The sequence below is a fragment of the Talpa europaea genome (assembly GCF_964194135.1).
Source record: "Talpa europaea genome assembly, chromosome: 12".
Lineage (NCBI taxonomy): Eukaryota > Metazoa > Chordata > Mammalia > Eulipotyphla > Talpidae > Talpa > Talpa europaea.
Genome location: NC_140079.1, coordinates 92,621,524 through 92,637,123, shown reverse-complemented (window position 1 = coordinate 92,637,123; position 15,600 = coordinate 92,621,524). Strand labels below are relative to the sequence as shown.

Here is a 15,600-nt window from a genome sequence, read left to right as displayed (position 1 = left end):
GTACTTTAGTTTTTCAATACATGGGTTTTGCTAATTTAACAGGTACACTAACAGGTGTAAGAGAAAACAGCATACCTGCTCACATGAAAGCCTAAAAACACCTTCTACTCCAGTTACACCGAGAGCTGTTTCAATGTTCTGTGTCATTCGGAAAGGGACTTTCTCAGGAACTCTAAGGCTTTTACCTTGAAAAGAAAAAAATTGTATTTTTTGTCCTTTCAGCAAAGGAAAAAAAAAAAAAAAAAAAAAGGACCCTCATCCTCATATAAATATAAAAATCCACATTAATTTTACCTTTCTCAAAGCAAACATTGTAATCTATGTGAACAACCTCTCCAGTTGTCATATCTATGAGAACATTATCCAGATGTCTATCTCCAAGGCCAATGATGTATCCAACCATGGACATGACTGCAGTAGATCTAGCATAAGACTAAATAAAGAAGAAGGGGTGAAGGGAGTGAATTAAGCACCATTAGCAAATTTCCCTCCAAAATGAAGTTGCTTCTCTAAAATTTATAAAACTCCATATTCCTACAGCTGATTTCTAAATAAACAGTTAGCACTCCTTGGGGCTGCTGCATGTAGTCAGAGAGATTCTGCACTGAGCAGATGCATGTAACACTATGGTCTTTTTTGGTCCTACTTAGTTATTATCAGAATGCTAAACTTAAAAAACAAAACTTCTATTCTATGGTCTTACCAGTTTTCCCCATCTAAAGTTTTTATTCTCTTTTTTATTTCATCCACAAATCCCTCCACTCTGCTCTCTCACAGTCACAGTCATGCCTAATAAATATAAGAGTCAAATACAAGTCTCAAATAAGGCAGGGGGTAGTAACAGAGGGTAAGCAAGATAATACAAAGAAGGTAGGAAAAGACAACATACTGCTTACAGTCCAAAACAAAATGCATACCTGTGTGACTCTCCACCATTCATCAGGTGTGGTGCAAGATGACCAAAGTTCTTTAGCAAGGAGATTTGGGGGTGTGGCCTCCATTAATTCCTCTAACACTGCCTTCATTACATGAAGAGGCCAATCCCGTCGGGACACATCCAGACTAAGTCCAACTGCTTTTAAAGCAGGACCAATTTTACTATAATAAAGCTCACTAGGTCGGGGTACAATTCCAGGATTCTGAGGCGTTTGGTAGGAATCTTGAGCCTTAAAGAGACATTTTAAAGATTTTAAATTTTTTAAAGATCAACTTCATTTAAATAGGGATAAAGATTACTCCAAAGATAGCATTTTAAAAACTGATTGTTTGGTGGCATTCTCCGAACCTACCCAGCTAAATTTCATGCACCTAGTGAGTAAATTCTTTTAGACTATGCGTCTTTCTTACACTCTTTCTATCTTCTAATATACTACTTTATTGAAATATTGGTCAACTCATACTTTCTTAAAGTTCAAATTCAACACCAAAGTAACATAATTCTGTTTAAACTTTATAATTCCTCTACATACATAATTCATTCTTCACAATGACTTCATAAAATTAATAGTTATTTAGAAACACATTACACAGAAGTTTGGATAGTCCTTCTCTAATTCCCATCCCTAGTTTACCCTTCAATAATTTTTCTGCAGACTCATATTACTAATTTAAAAAATCCAATTCCTTTCCAATTCTTGCAACTTCCCATACCTACACTGATTAGAATCACTCCCTTTTTGGTCAAATGTGGGAACCTGAGGCCCAAACTGTATAAAACTGGTCTTTATAGCTGCATCACGCAGCACATATCTACTCTTTGTATTTTAAATATTTATTTTATTTATTTATGCATACAAAAGCTGGAGTATAGGCCAGTGGTGGGGGGTGCTGGTTAGAGTGGGGAGCAGCAGGCAAGACAGGAGAGGTCTCCTGTGCCATGTAGGTCAGCTCCCTGGGGGAGACTGAACTCGTGCTGCCTTGGCTGCTGATAACTTCATAGTGCTGACACTTAACTCCTTGTGCCGTCAGGGAATCCCAGCACATCTCTACTCTTAAGTGACTTAGCTAAAGTATTTCTAAATGAAATTCTTAGTCTGAACCAAAACAGAAGTTTCACAGGTACAAAGTAAGATGTCCTAGAGATAAATTCAAAAATTACTTCTTATTTACACACATAATTTAAAAGAACTTGAGTTTTAAAGTAGTCTCTACAAACTTAAATAAAAAGATCCCAGTAAGCCCAACAAAAAGCATTAAGATGCGAAATACCATGCTAACGAGGTTTTAACCATGATTCCTCTCTGTATTCATCGAGAGTTAAGTTAACCAAAGTCATCCTTTCTGCCTCTTAAAACTTAACTTTTATAGGGCCTCCCCTGGTGGCGCAGGCGGTTGAGCGCAGTGCTGTGAAGCTGTCCGCAGCCTCTGCAGCGCCAGTTCGATCCCGGCCTGTCGGCGAGGGTCCCACAAGGCACGGCAGACCTCTCCTGTCTCGCCCACTGCTCCCCTCAGCAGTGCATTTCAGTCAGTCTGCCTGTTCTGTTCCCCGCTCTGTCTCTGGTGAATCCTCTCACCCTCCCACGAATCTGGCCTGTACCCCATTCTTGTGTTAATAAAAAAATAAAAAATCAACAAACTTAACTTTTATAAAACGTGTCTCAAAAACATTTCCGAGATACCAAGTTTTTCCTTCTTTAACCTCTATGAACTTGCCATTAATTCTTAAGTGCAGTAAGCCTATAAATATTTTACTTATAACATACTAGGCCAACATGCTTATGAAGAGTCAAATAAAAGTACATTTATATTGTAATTTTAACTGACCTTCTGTGCCTGTAAGGCAGCTTCCCGCTGTTGCCATCGTTTGTAAAGTCCAAATAAGGGTGTGGCTCCATCCACCCACTGGATAAGTCCCGATCGTGTTCCAAGTGGTGTTACAGAATAGTGTCGGGCATGGAAACGGGGTGTTTCCTGGCGATTGATTGTAGCAAACATGGTGTTCACAATCGACAGGAACTGCATTATTCTTTCATCTAGATGTAAATCCTCCAGTCCTATGGAAACAAAATTAAAGCTGCTACAGTACCTGACTAAACGGGGTGGAATGTGGTGAAATGGGTTGGAAGTACACTTTTTGTGTACTCAATTAGCAATAGCAGTTAAGGCTGATAGCCCAAGAGGCACAATGAGAACATTCTGTCACAAGTTACTAGATACCAGTGTTATTAGTAGTACCTCAGTTGTTCTGCATTTAAGTTCACAAGCATGAATAGGTGAGAAATTAAAATTCTTGCTACAAAGCCCCCAATCGTTTCCATTCAAAATCACCTAAGAACAGGATACTTCAGGCTGTTATCAGGAAGTTCTGATAATCAGAACTTCACCTAAAACAATCCTCTCCTGGGCCTCCCCGGTGGCACAGTGGGTTGAAGCTATCCGCAGCCTGTGTAGGGTGAGTTCGATTCCCAGCTGGCCAGGGAGATACTCACATGGCGCGGCAGACCTCTCCTGTCACACCCACTGCTCCCCTCAGCAGTGCTTTTGGTCCATCTGCCTGTTCTGCTCCCCGCTCTGTCTCTGGTGAATCCTCTGACCCTCCCGCCCCTCTGGCCTGTACCCCAGCTCTTATATAAATAAAAAATAAACCTATGAAAAAAAAAAATCCTCTCCTATCATACACAGATAGAAAGCATTAATAATCAGACTACGTTCTTCTTTAAACTCCTACCTTTGAAAAGGTAAGGATAGCTCTTCCCATCCGATCCAAGAAAGAGGAGTTTCTTTGGCTTGGTTTTGGTAGGTAAGATTGTGATGGTCCCACCCACACTGTGGATTGTGACAGTGTCTCTGGCTGAGACTTCTCCAGGAAGAGCAATTTCAGTGCTAGTCATGGCAGCCAGCCAAGGACTTATTTCTTCAAGACGCAAGATGTAACTTGCACGTTTCTGTGCTCTCTGCTGCAAACTCAGCATTATCTGTAAGATGGGGGGCCGGGGGGGGCGGGAATTTACAGTATTACAATACTTACTTTCTTCCATATTCAATCTGACATAAAATACCAATACAATTAGCTGATGTTCTAGTTTCTACACATAATTTAGTAATACATATTTGAGGTCTCTTCAGAGGACAAACAATAGTGTAATAACAAATTGTAGGCAATTTCTACTTTGATCAGTCCCTCCACCTCCTTCTATTCTGTCCAAGCAAGGCATGAAATCACAGCAGATGAAAGGAAATCACATTCAGGACTTTTAGAACACTAATTCTACACTGTCATGCTACGTTTGATCAAGACCAAAATATATCAATTCAGACCTTGCAATAGAGCAAAACATATCTCAGCTATTGGCTGTCAGGTAGACACACCCTTAGGAAACCATGTGAAAGGGTGTAAACAATTGAGAGCTTTTACTACCTGAAGTATGCAGAAAAAACAATGCCTTCTAACAATTCAACAGGGAGTGGACTGCACATTGTGTCCCTACTTGTAGCTAACTCAATACAGGCACCTAAACTAATGAACTATCAGCTCTGCTTCAATATGAAAATAAAATCTTAATCCACGGCAAAATTTCTTCATAAAAGGAAAACGACATCTGAAAACATTCCAATTATCCACTAATGAATGAATAAATTGTGGTATTTTCATAAGCTAGAGAGACATTAGCTATACACAAAATATATATGATCATTAAAAAAATGTTGGCCCAACAATTATGGAAGTAGTAAATACACATGCATACAATATGATTTCATTTACATCAAGTTCAAAAATACGCAGAAACTAAACACTATCATTTATAACTGCATCCAGAAAAAAATCTGCTCTAAAAATACTTGGTAATGATTATTTCAAAATTTAGAGTCATAGTTTTGAAAAGGGAAATATTATCAGGGAGGGACACCTAGGACTTCTGGTTTGTTTAGCTAATTCCATTTTTTTTAAGCTACATTACAACTTAAAGAGAAGGGAAACACTGATATTCTTAACTTTTTAAATTATTCTTCACAGTACATACAATCATCATAAAAAAATTTCTGTATGATTTACTCTACACACACACACACACACACAGAGAGAGAGAGAGAAAGAGAGAGAGGGAGAGAGGTTTTAAAAAGCATTCCCCCTGGTTCCTTCCTCTGGGTTACTTAGTTGAGTTATTGAGGAGAAGAAAAAGAAGAAACTACTGTTGGAACACAAGGAAACGAAGTCATGGCTAAGCCACACATAATGACTTCATCCTTGAGGTCAGTGTTGTCTTATGCCTGGCTTTGTCCTTTTAACAGTTTGCTTTTACTGCAGTTGACTATCCTTTTTGTTTCTACACTTTATCTCAATAGTTTTCTCATTCCTAAAGTTAGTTAGAAGCAAAAGGAAAGGGAGAAAGAAGGGATCGAGGTAAGCAAGGAAAAGTTGCAAAGAAAGAAACAGGCTCCCCTAACAATTCTATTGCTATAACAGATAAAAACCAAAGAAATAAAGATTTAAGAGAACCAAAATGTAAAACTCTCATATATTGAAATACAGCTATCCAAAACTGATTTCAAATAATTTATGAAAACTGTTAATATGTAAATTTTTGTCTATTAAAAATACTAAATACCATTCTTCATAGGAAAAACTAAAGAGATGATACATGGTTAAATTTCTTATCTTTTATGAGAACATAGCAGGCAATCAATATTTAGCTTAAGACCAGAGCACCCTCCTTGATTTCTTGCAATAGATGAAAGTTGACCATCCTAAGGCAAACTCATTCTCAAAATTCAAATTGAAAATATCTTTCCCTATTCTGCTTACAAGCAACTGGTCATGGGCTGACTTTCATGGGCTTTCATGGGCTGGCTTTCATGGGCTTGAAATCTTCTGTTTCAAGGAAAAAGAGTACCCTTATTTAAATTTTGTATCCCATAGAGAATTTCGCATTATAGTTGCATTTTTGAGATATTTCTGTACCTCTTTAAATGGAATCCAGCTGCTTCCAGGCTTTGCAGGGTTTGATGGTGTCTTCAGTTTTTCCAGGGCATTTTCAATTGCATCACCATAGTTATCCTGAAACCACTTTTCATGAGGTGTTTCTGCAGGGGCTGCTGTGATGCTCCTTACATGCTCCAAAGCAAACACAATGGGTTTCATCAAAGCTGTGTGCTTCTCTCGCATAATTGCAATTTTCTCTTCTCTGACCAGGAAGATAGAGAGTTTTACACAAACAAGAAATTTAAATGTATCAAGTGCAAGTAAATAGTGTCAAGGATAGCACAGCAACTCACTAACACAGAATGATGATAAAAAAAAAAAAACAAGAACAACAAAAAACCCACATGAAAGAGGTTTTAACTTCTCTCTTCCACAAGTAGCAATAAAACTGGACCCTTAACTTTCCTTTAAACAGATACCTTACCTCACCCTTACCTTTTAAGAGACAGACTTTAAAATTCTTAGAAGAAAATATAAGGGAAAGAATTCTTTTTTTTTTAATTTTTTAAAAATATATATTATTTATTTATTTATTTATACAAGCACTGGGTACAGTCAGAAGTGCGGGAGGGTGAGAGAATTCACCAGAGCCAGAGCGGGGAGCAGAGCAGGCAGAAGGACCTAAGTACACTGCTGAGGGGAGCAGCGGGTGGCAGGAGAGGTCTGCGTGCCATGTGGGACCCTCCTCCAGTGGCTGGGGAGCAGCCAGGAATCAAACCAGCGCTGCAGAGACTGCGGGCAGCTTTGCAACCCAGCGCTCAACCGCTGTGCCACCGGGGAGGCCCAAGAAAGAATTCTTAACAGTGGATTTGACAAGGATTTCATGGATACGGCAGCAAAAACACAGACAACAACAAAAAAATAAATTGGGTTACACTAAAATATTGCACATCGTATTTGATAAGGGATTGGTATCCAAAATCCAGAGACTTCCTAATACTTAATAACATCAAAAAACAAACAACCTAATCAAAAAATGGGCAAAACATTTGAAAAGATACTTCTCTAAATATGACACAATACAGCCAAAGGCACGCAAAAAGATGTTCAACATGATTAGTCATTAGGAAAATGCTAATCAAAACCATGAGATACCATTTTATGCCCATTATGAAAGCAACTATCAAAAACAGAAAATAACAAATAGTGGCAAAGATATGGAGAAACTGAAACCCTTATCAAAATCTGGTGAAACTGTGTTAGTATACAGCCACTGATGAAAAATTTGGAAGTTCCTCTCAACTTAAACATAGAATTACCATATGGTCCAGCAAATCCAGTGGCTCATACCCAAAGTAATTCAAAGCAGAGTACTGTTTATACGCCAATTGATAGGAGCACCTGAAGTGTCCACTGACATGAGTGCATAAATAAAATGTGGTATAACTATAAAAAAAGGAAATTCTGATACACGCTACAATATAAATCAATCTTCAAAACATTACACTAAGCCAAAAGAGCCAGACACAAAAAGACAAATGCTCTATGATTACCATTACAGGAGATACTTAGTCAAATTCATAAAGACCAAAAGCAGAATAGCAGTAAACTTAGTCCTGGGTTAAGGGGGAATGGGGCAGTATTGTTTAATGGGTGCAGAGCCTCTGCCTGGGAAGAAGAGTAACTTCTGGAAATGGATAGTAATGATGGCTGCACAATGCTGAGTGTATTTAGGTCATCTTTATTATAGCTGACCTGTACATTTAAATCTGGCTGAAGAGGCAAATTTTATGTCTACTTTACATTAAAAACAAAAAAAAAAAGAGCTTTGTTTTCAGGTAAGTGTGTATAAACATACTTGCGTAAGGTGTTGTTGTTCTGGACTCTTTTCACCTCATCTTCAAGCTGCTGAATCCGTCTCAGGACATACATGTGCTGCTGTAACAGAACTCCCAGCCAGAGCTCATCCCAGAGAACAGTGACCCTGCGCAGCTCAGCCACGAGCATCTGAACCTGCACACACATCATATCCAAATACAGTCATCCACAAATCTACATACAGCACAGCTCTGCAAACACTACAAATTATAAGTTAATCAGGTACTTCTTTTTGCTCATTACACAATGACAGAACCCAAACTGATGATCTTATCTAATGATACAGGATTTGTAAAATCAGTTTTGATTCCTCTACATTATGCTCCTTCAAATATTTCCATGGTAATTTTTGAGTTCGGCTACCGGGTTTGTTTGGGGGCGCAAGGGAGGAGGCAGGGTAAGGGAGGATAATAAAAATTGTTTTAAAACAGCTGTTGGGTTTTTTTATTGTTGCTTTTTTACCTGTAACACCATAGTTGGGTTTGCAGAAGACAGCTTATCTACAATTTTGCTGTAGCAGTCCTGCATCATAGCTTGGTCTTCATTTAATCCACTTTTAGATTCATCTTTATTGCTATCCTGAGAAGCAGGAGGACTTCCTCCCTCACATTCAGAAACTAGCAATTCTTCTCCTTGAATATTGCCAAGTAAAGTTGGAATTGCAGAGGAAAATTTATTTCCTATAATGAAATAGGAGAATAAGGTATTTTTGGATGTTTCTCCCATATGCGTCTGTTGAATTTAGGGGAAACAGTGATTATCTATTTGACTCCAGAGCACGCTTTTAACAATTGCTTTCTGTGCATTAAATTGACCACATATCATAACTTGTCTTTTGATAATTTTCATTATTTGTTAATGACAAGTCTTTCGACAAGTTATGCTTCCATTATTTATTAATATTACAAGCAATGGGGAGAATAAATGATTCTCAACATATAAAGCATTTTCCCAGCTACAGTCCAACACTTGGTTTCAGTCCTTATCTGTCAATTACTCAGCTCAATGAACCTAAGAGCATACTCACTACTCAATTTCTCCAAGCACTGGTGGGTTATTTTCAGGACTGAAGGCTAATATGTAAAGCACTTGTCTCCGTGCCAGGCATACAATAATTAACTCCCTCAATAAAAAATAATAATAGAAAAACTACACGCCATCAACTCGGACACATAAAATTCAAAAGAATTTACCCAACAACAATCTGTGTAATAATCTATACTTAGTATTTTCACATTCCGTACCTGAAGCCTGAGACTCACTACTGAGTGATATGGTGCCCACTATCGCAGGGTACAATATGAGATGCGGGGAATCCTGCGCCACACGACAGAGAAGGTTACAAATACTTTGGCGCACATACACTTCAGGGTGGTTTAAGCGTGAGAACAGCTGTGGAATTATTCCTTTAGGGTGAGAAAAAAAGATACTTTAATGTTATCAAAATTTGTCAACATACTAAGTACAAAAGAATTAAAACCTACCAGTACTAAAGGTCTCAAATTTCTGCCTGTGATAATAAAGAACCACACAACAGTTCTTTAGGGTAGAGAGCTATAATCAACAGGTAGAAAATTTAAAAACATCCTAGCAAAATGTGTTTTCTGTGAATGCCTGTAAAAGGCAGACATAGGCAATTTTTACAAAGGGTATAAAATTTTTTTAGACTTATTTTTATCATTCTCCCCAAAATTCATTTCCTATATAAGGAAAAAGCAGTCCAGGGAATTCTATGAATTATGAACACAGTATGAATGTTCTGGGAAACTCCCTCCCCCCACCCACCCTGCAAAGGCATTTGCATTGATTTGAAGTCAGAACAGATTCCACCAATTTAGTGAAGCAGCTATGCAATAATCTACTGCTTTCAGGTAAACCAGCCTTTCAAACCCCAGTAATCACTACAGAACACTTAAAGAAGACTTAAATAATGGGTGCCTCCCAGCCTTTCTGCCTACACAGTGCACTCTTTAGTAATCAGAGAAGTGAGTAAACCCCAGTAATTTACCCTCCTTTGTACCAACACATCTTTAGGTCAAGATAACTCAGGAAGTTGAAAAACCTAAGCCTAGGGCCTCCCTGGTGGGCAAGCGGTTGAGTGCTGGGCTGCAAAGTTGCCCACAGCCTCTGCAGTGCCGGTTCGATCCCTGGCCACTGGCGAGGGTCCCACATGGCAGGCAGACCTCTCCTGCCGTGCCTACTGCTCCCCTCAGCAGTATATTTTGTCAGTTTGCTTCCTCTGTCCCCCCGCTCTGGTGAATTCTCTCACCCTCCCGCGCTTCTGACTGTACCCAGTGCTTGTATAAATAAATCAATAAATCTTTAAAAAAAAAAAAAAAAGGGAAAGAGAAAAACCTAAGCCTATGGAAAACCAGAAGCCCCCTCAAGAATAATTACATTTTGATACCACTCAACTGTTCCCACCTATATAAACTGAACTCAAACTTTGATTGCTGGAACAGTTCTCACACAGAGTAAAATCTGGCAGACTGCTTCCTGGGTTTTGAAAGCTCAGTTTGATTATTTAACCAACACATTGTTTAACTACCTTAATTGTTGTCTAACTGAGACTTTCATTCCAACTATTCTGTAACAGAGTCAAAAAAACACAAAGGAACAATTGTTTTAATCTTCTATATCCTATTGAGAAATAACTTTTCCTGGAACATTTTTTAAGACCATCACCTCTCCATGGAGCAGTAGGCGTTGTCTCCAGGCCGTGTTCCAGGTACTGCCGAAGTTCACCTGCATGCTTCACCAGCAACCTGAGCAGTCTCAGCGTGGCCATCACAATCACATCATCAGTGCTCTGCTCTGCTCGAGGACGTAAATGTAACCTGGGGTCATCTTCATCTAAAGGAATCTAAGAGTTTAGAAAGAAATATTTTAAAAATTCAGAACGTAGTTTTCATTTATTAGGACAAAAAATTTTAAATAAATTTTCTCAGACTATGCTACATACCTGACCAGCATTGAGTTTAAGAAAAGTAAAATATGCACTGCAAGACAGTTTGTACAGGCTGAATATTCTATCTACAACCTTCCTCCACACTTTAATAACGCCTTCTGTTGCACTTTCGTCAAGTTCCGAAAGCCATGGGCAGCTTGATATTAACTGACGCCAGATAACATCAACCATGTCATCTTCCTCATTATCTTCACTTTCTGTTATCTGAAGCGTTATATCCTCATCCTGAAGAAAAATTGGGAATAAAAGGCTATTTTTAAACACAAATTGAAATGAGAGAGTTTCCTGTAATTTTCCCTATAACATCATTTTTCTTATTTATGAAAGGCCCACCTTACTCCGCTCCATTCTCACGCTTACTGTTAAACAAGCTAAATCAATGTCAACATACTACTCTTCATATTTACTAATACAGTTAATGAAAAGGGCATAATAAGCATTAACAAAGATTAATGACTGTGGCTTTTAATGTTTCCAAGTAACAATAATCTGCATGCAAAAAATTAAGCATTATCTGTTCAAAAAGCTTGAGGCTAAATGTACACTAAATATAGTCACAGAGACCTTATCCTCTACAGTACTGTGCATGTATTTAAAATCAGCTTTGTAGACACTGGTACATGCTAAAGTTTGGAGCAAGAATGGAATCAATACAATTTAATGTAATTCAGCAAATAAAGTCCAAGCTCTTACAAGTTCACAACTAAACACTTAATAGTTACAGTATTGGGCCTCCCCGGTGGCAGCGCAGAGGGTTGAGCACAGCGCTGTGAAGCTGTCCACAGCCTTTGCGGTGTGGGTTTGATTCCCGGCCAGCCAGGGAGCAACCCACAGGGCACAGCAGACCTCTCTCGTCTTGCCCGCTGCTCCCCTCAGCAGTGTACTTCGGTCAATCTGCCTGCTCTGCTCCCTACTCTGGTGAATCCTCTCACCCTCCCGCACCTCTGGCCTGTACCCCAGCTATTGCATGAATAAAAAATAAATCTTCAAAAAAAAAAAAAAAATAGTTACAGAACTGGCAGAACTTTGAGGGGAAGGGAGCAAATCCTACTCATCATCTAATCCATAATTTTGAACTGTGGCCATAAATTATAAATCACCTAGTAAGCTTACACTCTTGCACACACGCACACACCTGCGCAAGCCATGTCATCCCATCCAAAATATCTGGGGTGGAGCTCATCCCTACCAATTTTTTTAAAGGCTCCCAAGCTAATGTTAAGAACCTAATTTCTTTTTTTTTTTTTTTAATATTTATTTATTTATACAAGCACTGGGTACAGTCAGAAGTGCGGGAGGGTGAGAGAATTCACCAGAGCCAGAGCGGAGAGTAGAACAGGCAGAGTAACAAAGTACACTGCTGAGGGGAGCAGCGGGCAGCAGGAGAGGTCTGCGCGCCATGTGGGACCCTTGCCCGGTGGCCGGGGATCAAACCTGAGCTGCAGAGGCTGCAGGCAGCTTTGCAACCCAGCACTCAACAGCTGCGCCACCAGGGAGGCCCTAAGAACCTAATTTCGAATCAGAAGAGCAATCAAAAGAAAAATACAAATTTACATAAAAGCAACTTCATCTTTCTTAACAGGACCCTACAGAAATGACCTGATTTCTCAAGAAAGTACATTCTTACAAAAACATTCTAACTCACTTTTGTCTTGTAATTCAAAGTTTTGATTTGAAAGGAAAACTGCCTAAACCCCACCCAACATTTTAATCAGTACATGTGATCAATCTATTCAAAATCAATGAATTGAAACAATAATATGGACAATATTTCATGTTTTCCTTGCCTGAATCCCCGCTGGCCGACACACAGCCTGTCCAAGAATACTATATATTCTCTCTTTTTCTTCTTCAGTTATAGTGTCTGGAAGTAGATTTTGAACTTCAGATTTTTCTCTAGGCAGCAGACGAACACCTTCTCCCTGGCTATTAAAATTAACAAGGCATCAGTATTTCAGCTACCAGAACTTTACCATGTCCACAGACATCTTAATTACTGTTTTGCAGTGCATTAAATATATCAAATTACATATCAACATACCTTGCATTGTCAACCACCTTTCTGCCCCACCTATAAGCCCAACTAGCCAACGCTGCCCAAGATTTGGCTACTTCAGGTGCCTGTACTGAAGATAGATGATACAACTGTCCCAAAATGAAGTCAGGTTCTCCAACTCCAATATGCACTGCCACAAGGGAGGAGAGAATAAAGAGCGAGCTCAGCAATGTTATGTTCATTAACTGCTAATGGCATACCTTAGTATTTTACTCTAATCGATAAGTTCCATATTATTACAGCACATAATTTGATGAAGCATACATTTAAGTTATGCTTTTCTAAATGGCTAGAATGTCAAAATCAAACACTTACCTTCCCTAATAAGCTTATCATCATGTAAAACACATCAAGGCCTTTCATGACACTAAGCTTTGTAAGTTCATGTATCAAATGTGTCATACATAACAAATTTGGCTATTTCCTCATGATTAAATTCAACTTAAGCATTCTGGTAAAAATATGTAGGTGATGTGTGTACAACCTCATTTGCTCAGAATTACTGAGGTAGAACTTTAGTCCTCATTACAGTGAAGAAATCGCCTATGAAAGTGCCACTTGCTAATATGAAGATTTGTAATGACAATAAAATATAGCCCTGTGACAATCAAGACCCAAACACACAACGCAAGTAATTAAAATCCTAGACTTTACAACACGACAAAGATATAGTGTCACATTTCAGCAAGAATTAGTTATATACCCATTTCCACAAACAAGACAGTGGTAGCTACCGTAACACTGAATGAATTAACTACCCTGTGTGTTAGGTTCCTTTTTCTGTTAGAAGCAAATGTCAGAATATGCAAAGTGTTCCCCACCAGTCAAGGGAACACAGGCTATTTATTGGATCTTTTGTTCTTTCTACTGTGAGATGGAATTTTAGGTATCTGGTACAGAACCTTACTGCCAGCTATAGCCACACATCTTTCTCTCTCTCTTGCTCCCTGAGAAAAATGATTGCTAAAATTAATATTAGATATTTGAAAGCTATTAAAAAAAAATCCTACCTGTAGATTCACTCTCAATCCTAGGATACTCCTCTTCCATTGTATTAACGGATGGCAGTTCTATTAAAGTTAGTATGTTTTTAGACATAGTAGAAAGACCTGAGAAGTTCTGCTGTTGCTGAGCTCTATAAACCTGTTTCAGCTGCCCTGAAATTTCTTTCCATTCTGCCTGGATCCACTTAGCCAGTGTCAGAATTGACTTGGCAACTGCATATTCAGCTTTGGCAGACTTGCAAAAAGATATGGCACAAGAACTCAACATTTCCATTGCATGCGTTGACTGGCCTGCAGAAAAATAAAAAAGTCAGCACTCGGAAGGCTTAAAAGCAGAAGACTAACACTATTTCAGGGTAAAAACAATGAACTTCTGAAAACAAGTAAATTCAGTGAATAAGATTGCTGGAAACCTTTCCTACTTTAATAAATGGTAATAATATTGTTTTTTAAAAGGATTAAACTATAAATATCAGTCAAGTGCATGTATTTTTCAAAATTCAAATGTTCTGCAAGAGGTGGGGGGAAAAACAACTTTCCCATTATTGCCTTATACCACACAGTAAAGCTCATACACGTAATTCTTATTGCGATGGTGAATAATCAGAATCCACTTTACTGACCTGCTGTGTAGAGCAATTTGGTCTTTTCAATGTCAAGCTCAGGCCCCCATTTTTCATCCACTTGACTCTGAGTTGATAATTTTTTAAAATGCTGGACTAAATCCTGTGCTGTGGTGGTCTTTCCCAGCTGAACCTCACTACATTGTGCCAGCAGTCTTGTTGCAAGTGACACATTCCCCCGCTTTCTAGCAAATTTTGCCGCTGTCAGGCCTAATTCCATGAGATGGCTTCTAATTGGAACTGTTTGTTCTGGAGAGAAGAAAACATTGCATTAGTTCCTGATCTGTCTATTTCTAACTCCAGATTGCACAGAACATCGCCAAAGTGTTCTTCCCCAACTACTTCCTTTCACCAACTCTCAAAATAAAGGTAATTCATTTTTCCACCCCTAGCAGTTACTATAGCATTCGACGCAGAAAAAAATAAAACAAAACAAAAACTGAAAATCACTCTCTTAGTTTCTGACTCTGTAGTCAAGCACCTCAGTCAAAAGGTAGGGAATGAGGAAAAGATCAGACTTTCCCCACCCTGTTCTCTAAGTCCCCACTGGCCGTCGACCATGCCCTTCTCTCCTGGTTTATGCCTACCTCCTAAAAAATTCTCCTCAGTCTCTTTCTTGTCCATTACCCATCCATTAAAGTGGTGTTCCTATTGGTTAGACCTAGACTCTCTACTCTTTTCACTCTGCACACTCTCCCTGGACAATATCATCTGCTCCTGTGGCTTCAATTACCATACAAATGCTGCTGACTCTTGAGTCTTTATCTCTAGCACAGCCCTGACATCGGAGTCCCACCTGCCTACTAGTCACCTACACTCGGGCATTTCAAGGGCATTTTAACCTGTGTCAAGTAGAATTTATTTTCGACCATCCCCCAGACCCTTTCCTTCCTTCCTCAAGGAAAGGTGTATGATTGACCTGGTTACCTAAGCAGGTGCCTGGCAATCATCTTAGATTTTACCATCATTCCTCTTATCATACGTGCCTTCTCTGTCTCTATTGCCACTACACTGATTACCTTTATCAGGCACTTCAGTCTAACTGGTTCCTCTGTCTCCAGTCTTTTCCTCCTCTAATTGAGTCTCCAACCTGAAACTAAAGTGACCTTACACTAAAGTAAATCTAAACATGTAAGTTTCCTTTGGTGGCTTCCTCCAGGCACTGACTGATGCCCTACATTCCATTCCAATCTCAATGTCATCCAGCTTCA

General features: G+C 39.0%; 1 protein-coding gene across 1 annotated transcript in view; it reads right to left on the bottom strand.

Annotated features, from left to right (window-relative positions):
• SMG1 (SMG1 nonsense mediated mRNA decay associated PI3K related kinase) overlaps positions 1 to 15,600 on the bottom strand; it is a gene marked incomplete at both ends in the record, with an annotated part of 94,565 nt that overhangs the window by 19,496 nt on the left and 59,469 nt on the right. Inside the window, 15 exons of the mRNA XM_084249154.1 lie at positions 76 to 185; positions 295 to 433; positions 918 to 1,166; positions 2,764 to 2,993; positions 3,668 to 3,914; positions 5,900 to 6,122; positions 7,719 to 7,873; positions 8,201 to 8,418; positions 8,983 to 9,144; positions 10,424 to 10,601; positions 10,701 to 10,931; positions 12,494 to 12,632; positions 12,748 to 12,892; positions 13,773 to 14,057; positions 14,390 to 14,638. Of these exons, the coding sequence (XP_084105280.1) occupies positions 76 to 185; positions 295 to 433; positions 918 to 1,166; positions 2,764 to 2,993; positions 3,668 to 3,914; positions 5,900 to 6,122; positions 7,719 to 7,873; positions 8,201 to 8,418; positions 8,983 to 9,144; positions 10,424 to 10,601; positions 10,701 to 10,931; positions 12,494 to 12,632; positions 12,748 to 12,892; positions 13,773 to 14,057; positions 14,390 to 14,638 (2,960 nt within the window). The remainder of the gene's footprint in view (positions 1 to 75; positions 186 to 294; positions 434 to 917; positions 1,167 to 2,763; positions 2,994 to 3,667; positions 3,915 to 5,899; positions 6,123 to 7,718; positions 7,874 to 8,200; positions 8,419 to 8,982; positions 9,145 to 10,423; positions 10,602 to 10,700; positions 10,932 to 12,493; positions 12,633 to 12,747; positions 12,893 to 13,772; positions 14,058 to 14,389; positions 14,639 to 15,600) is intronic.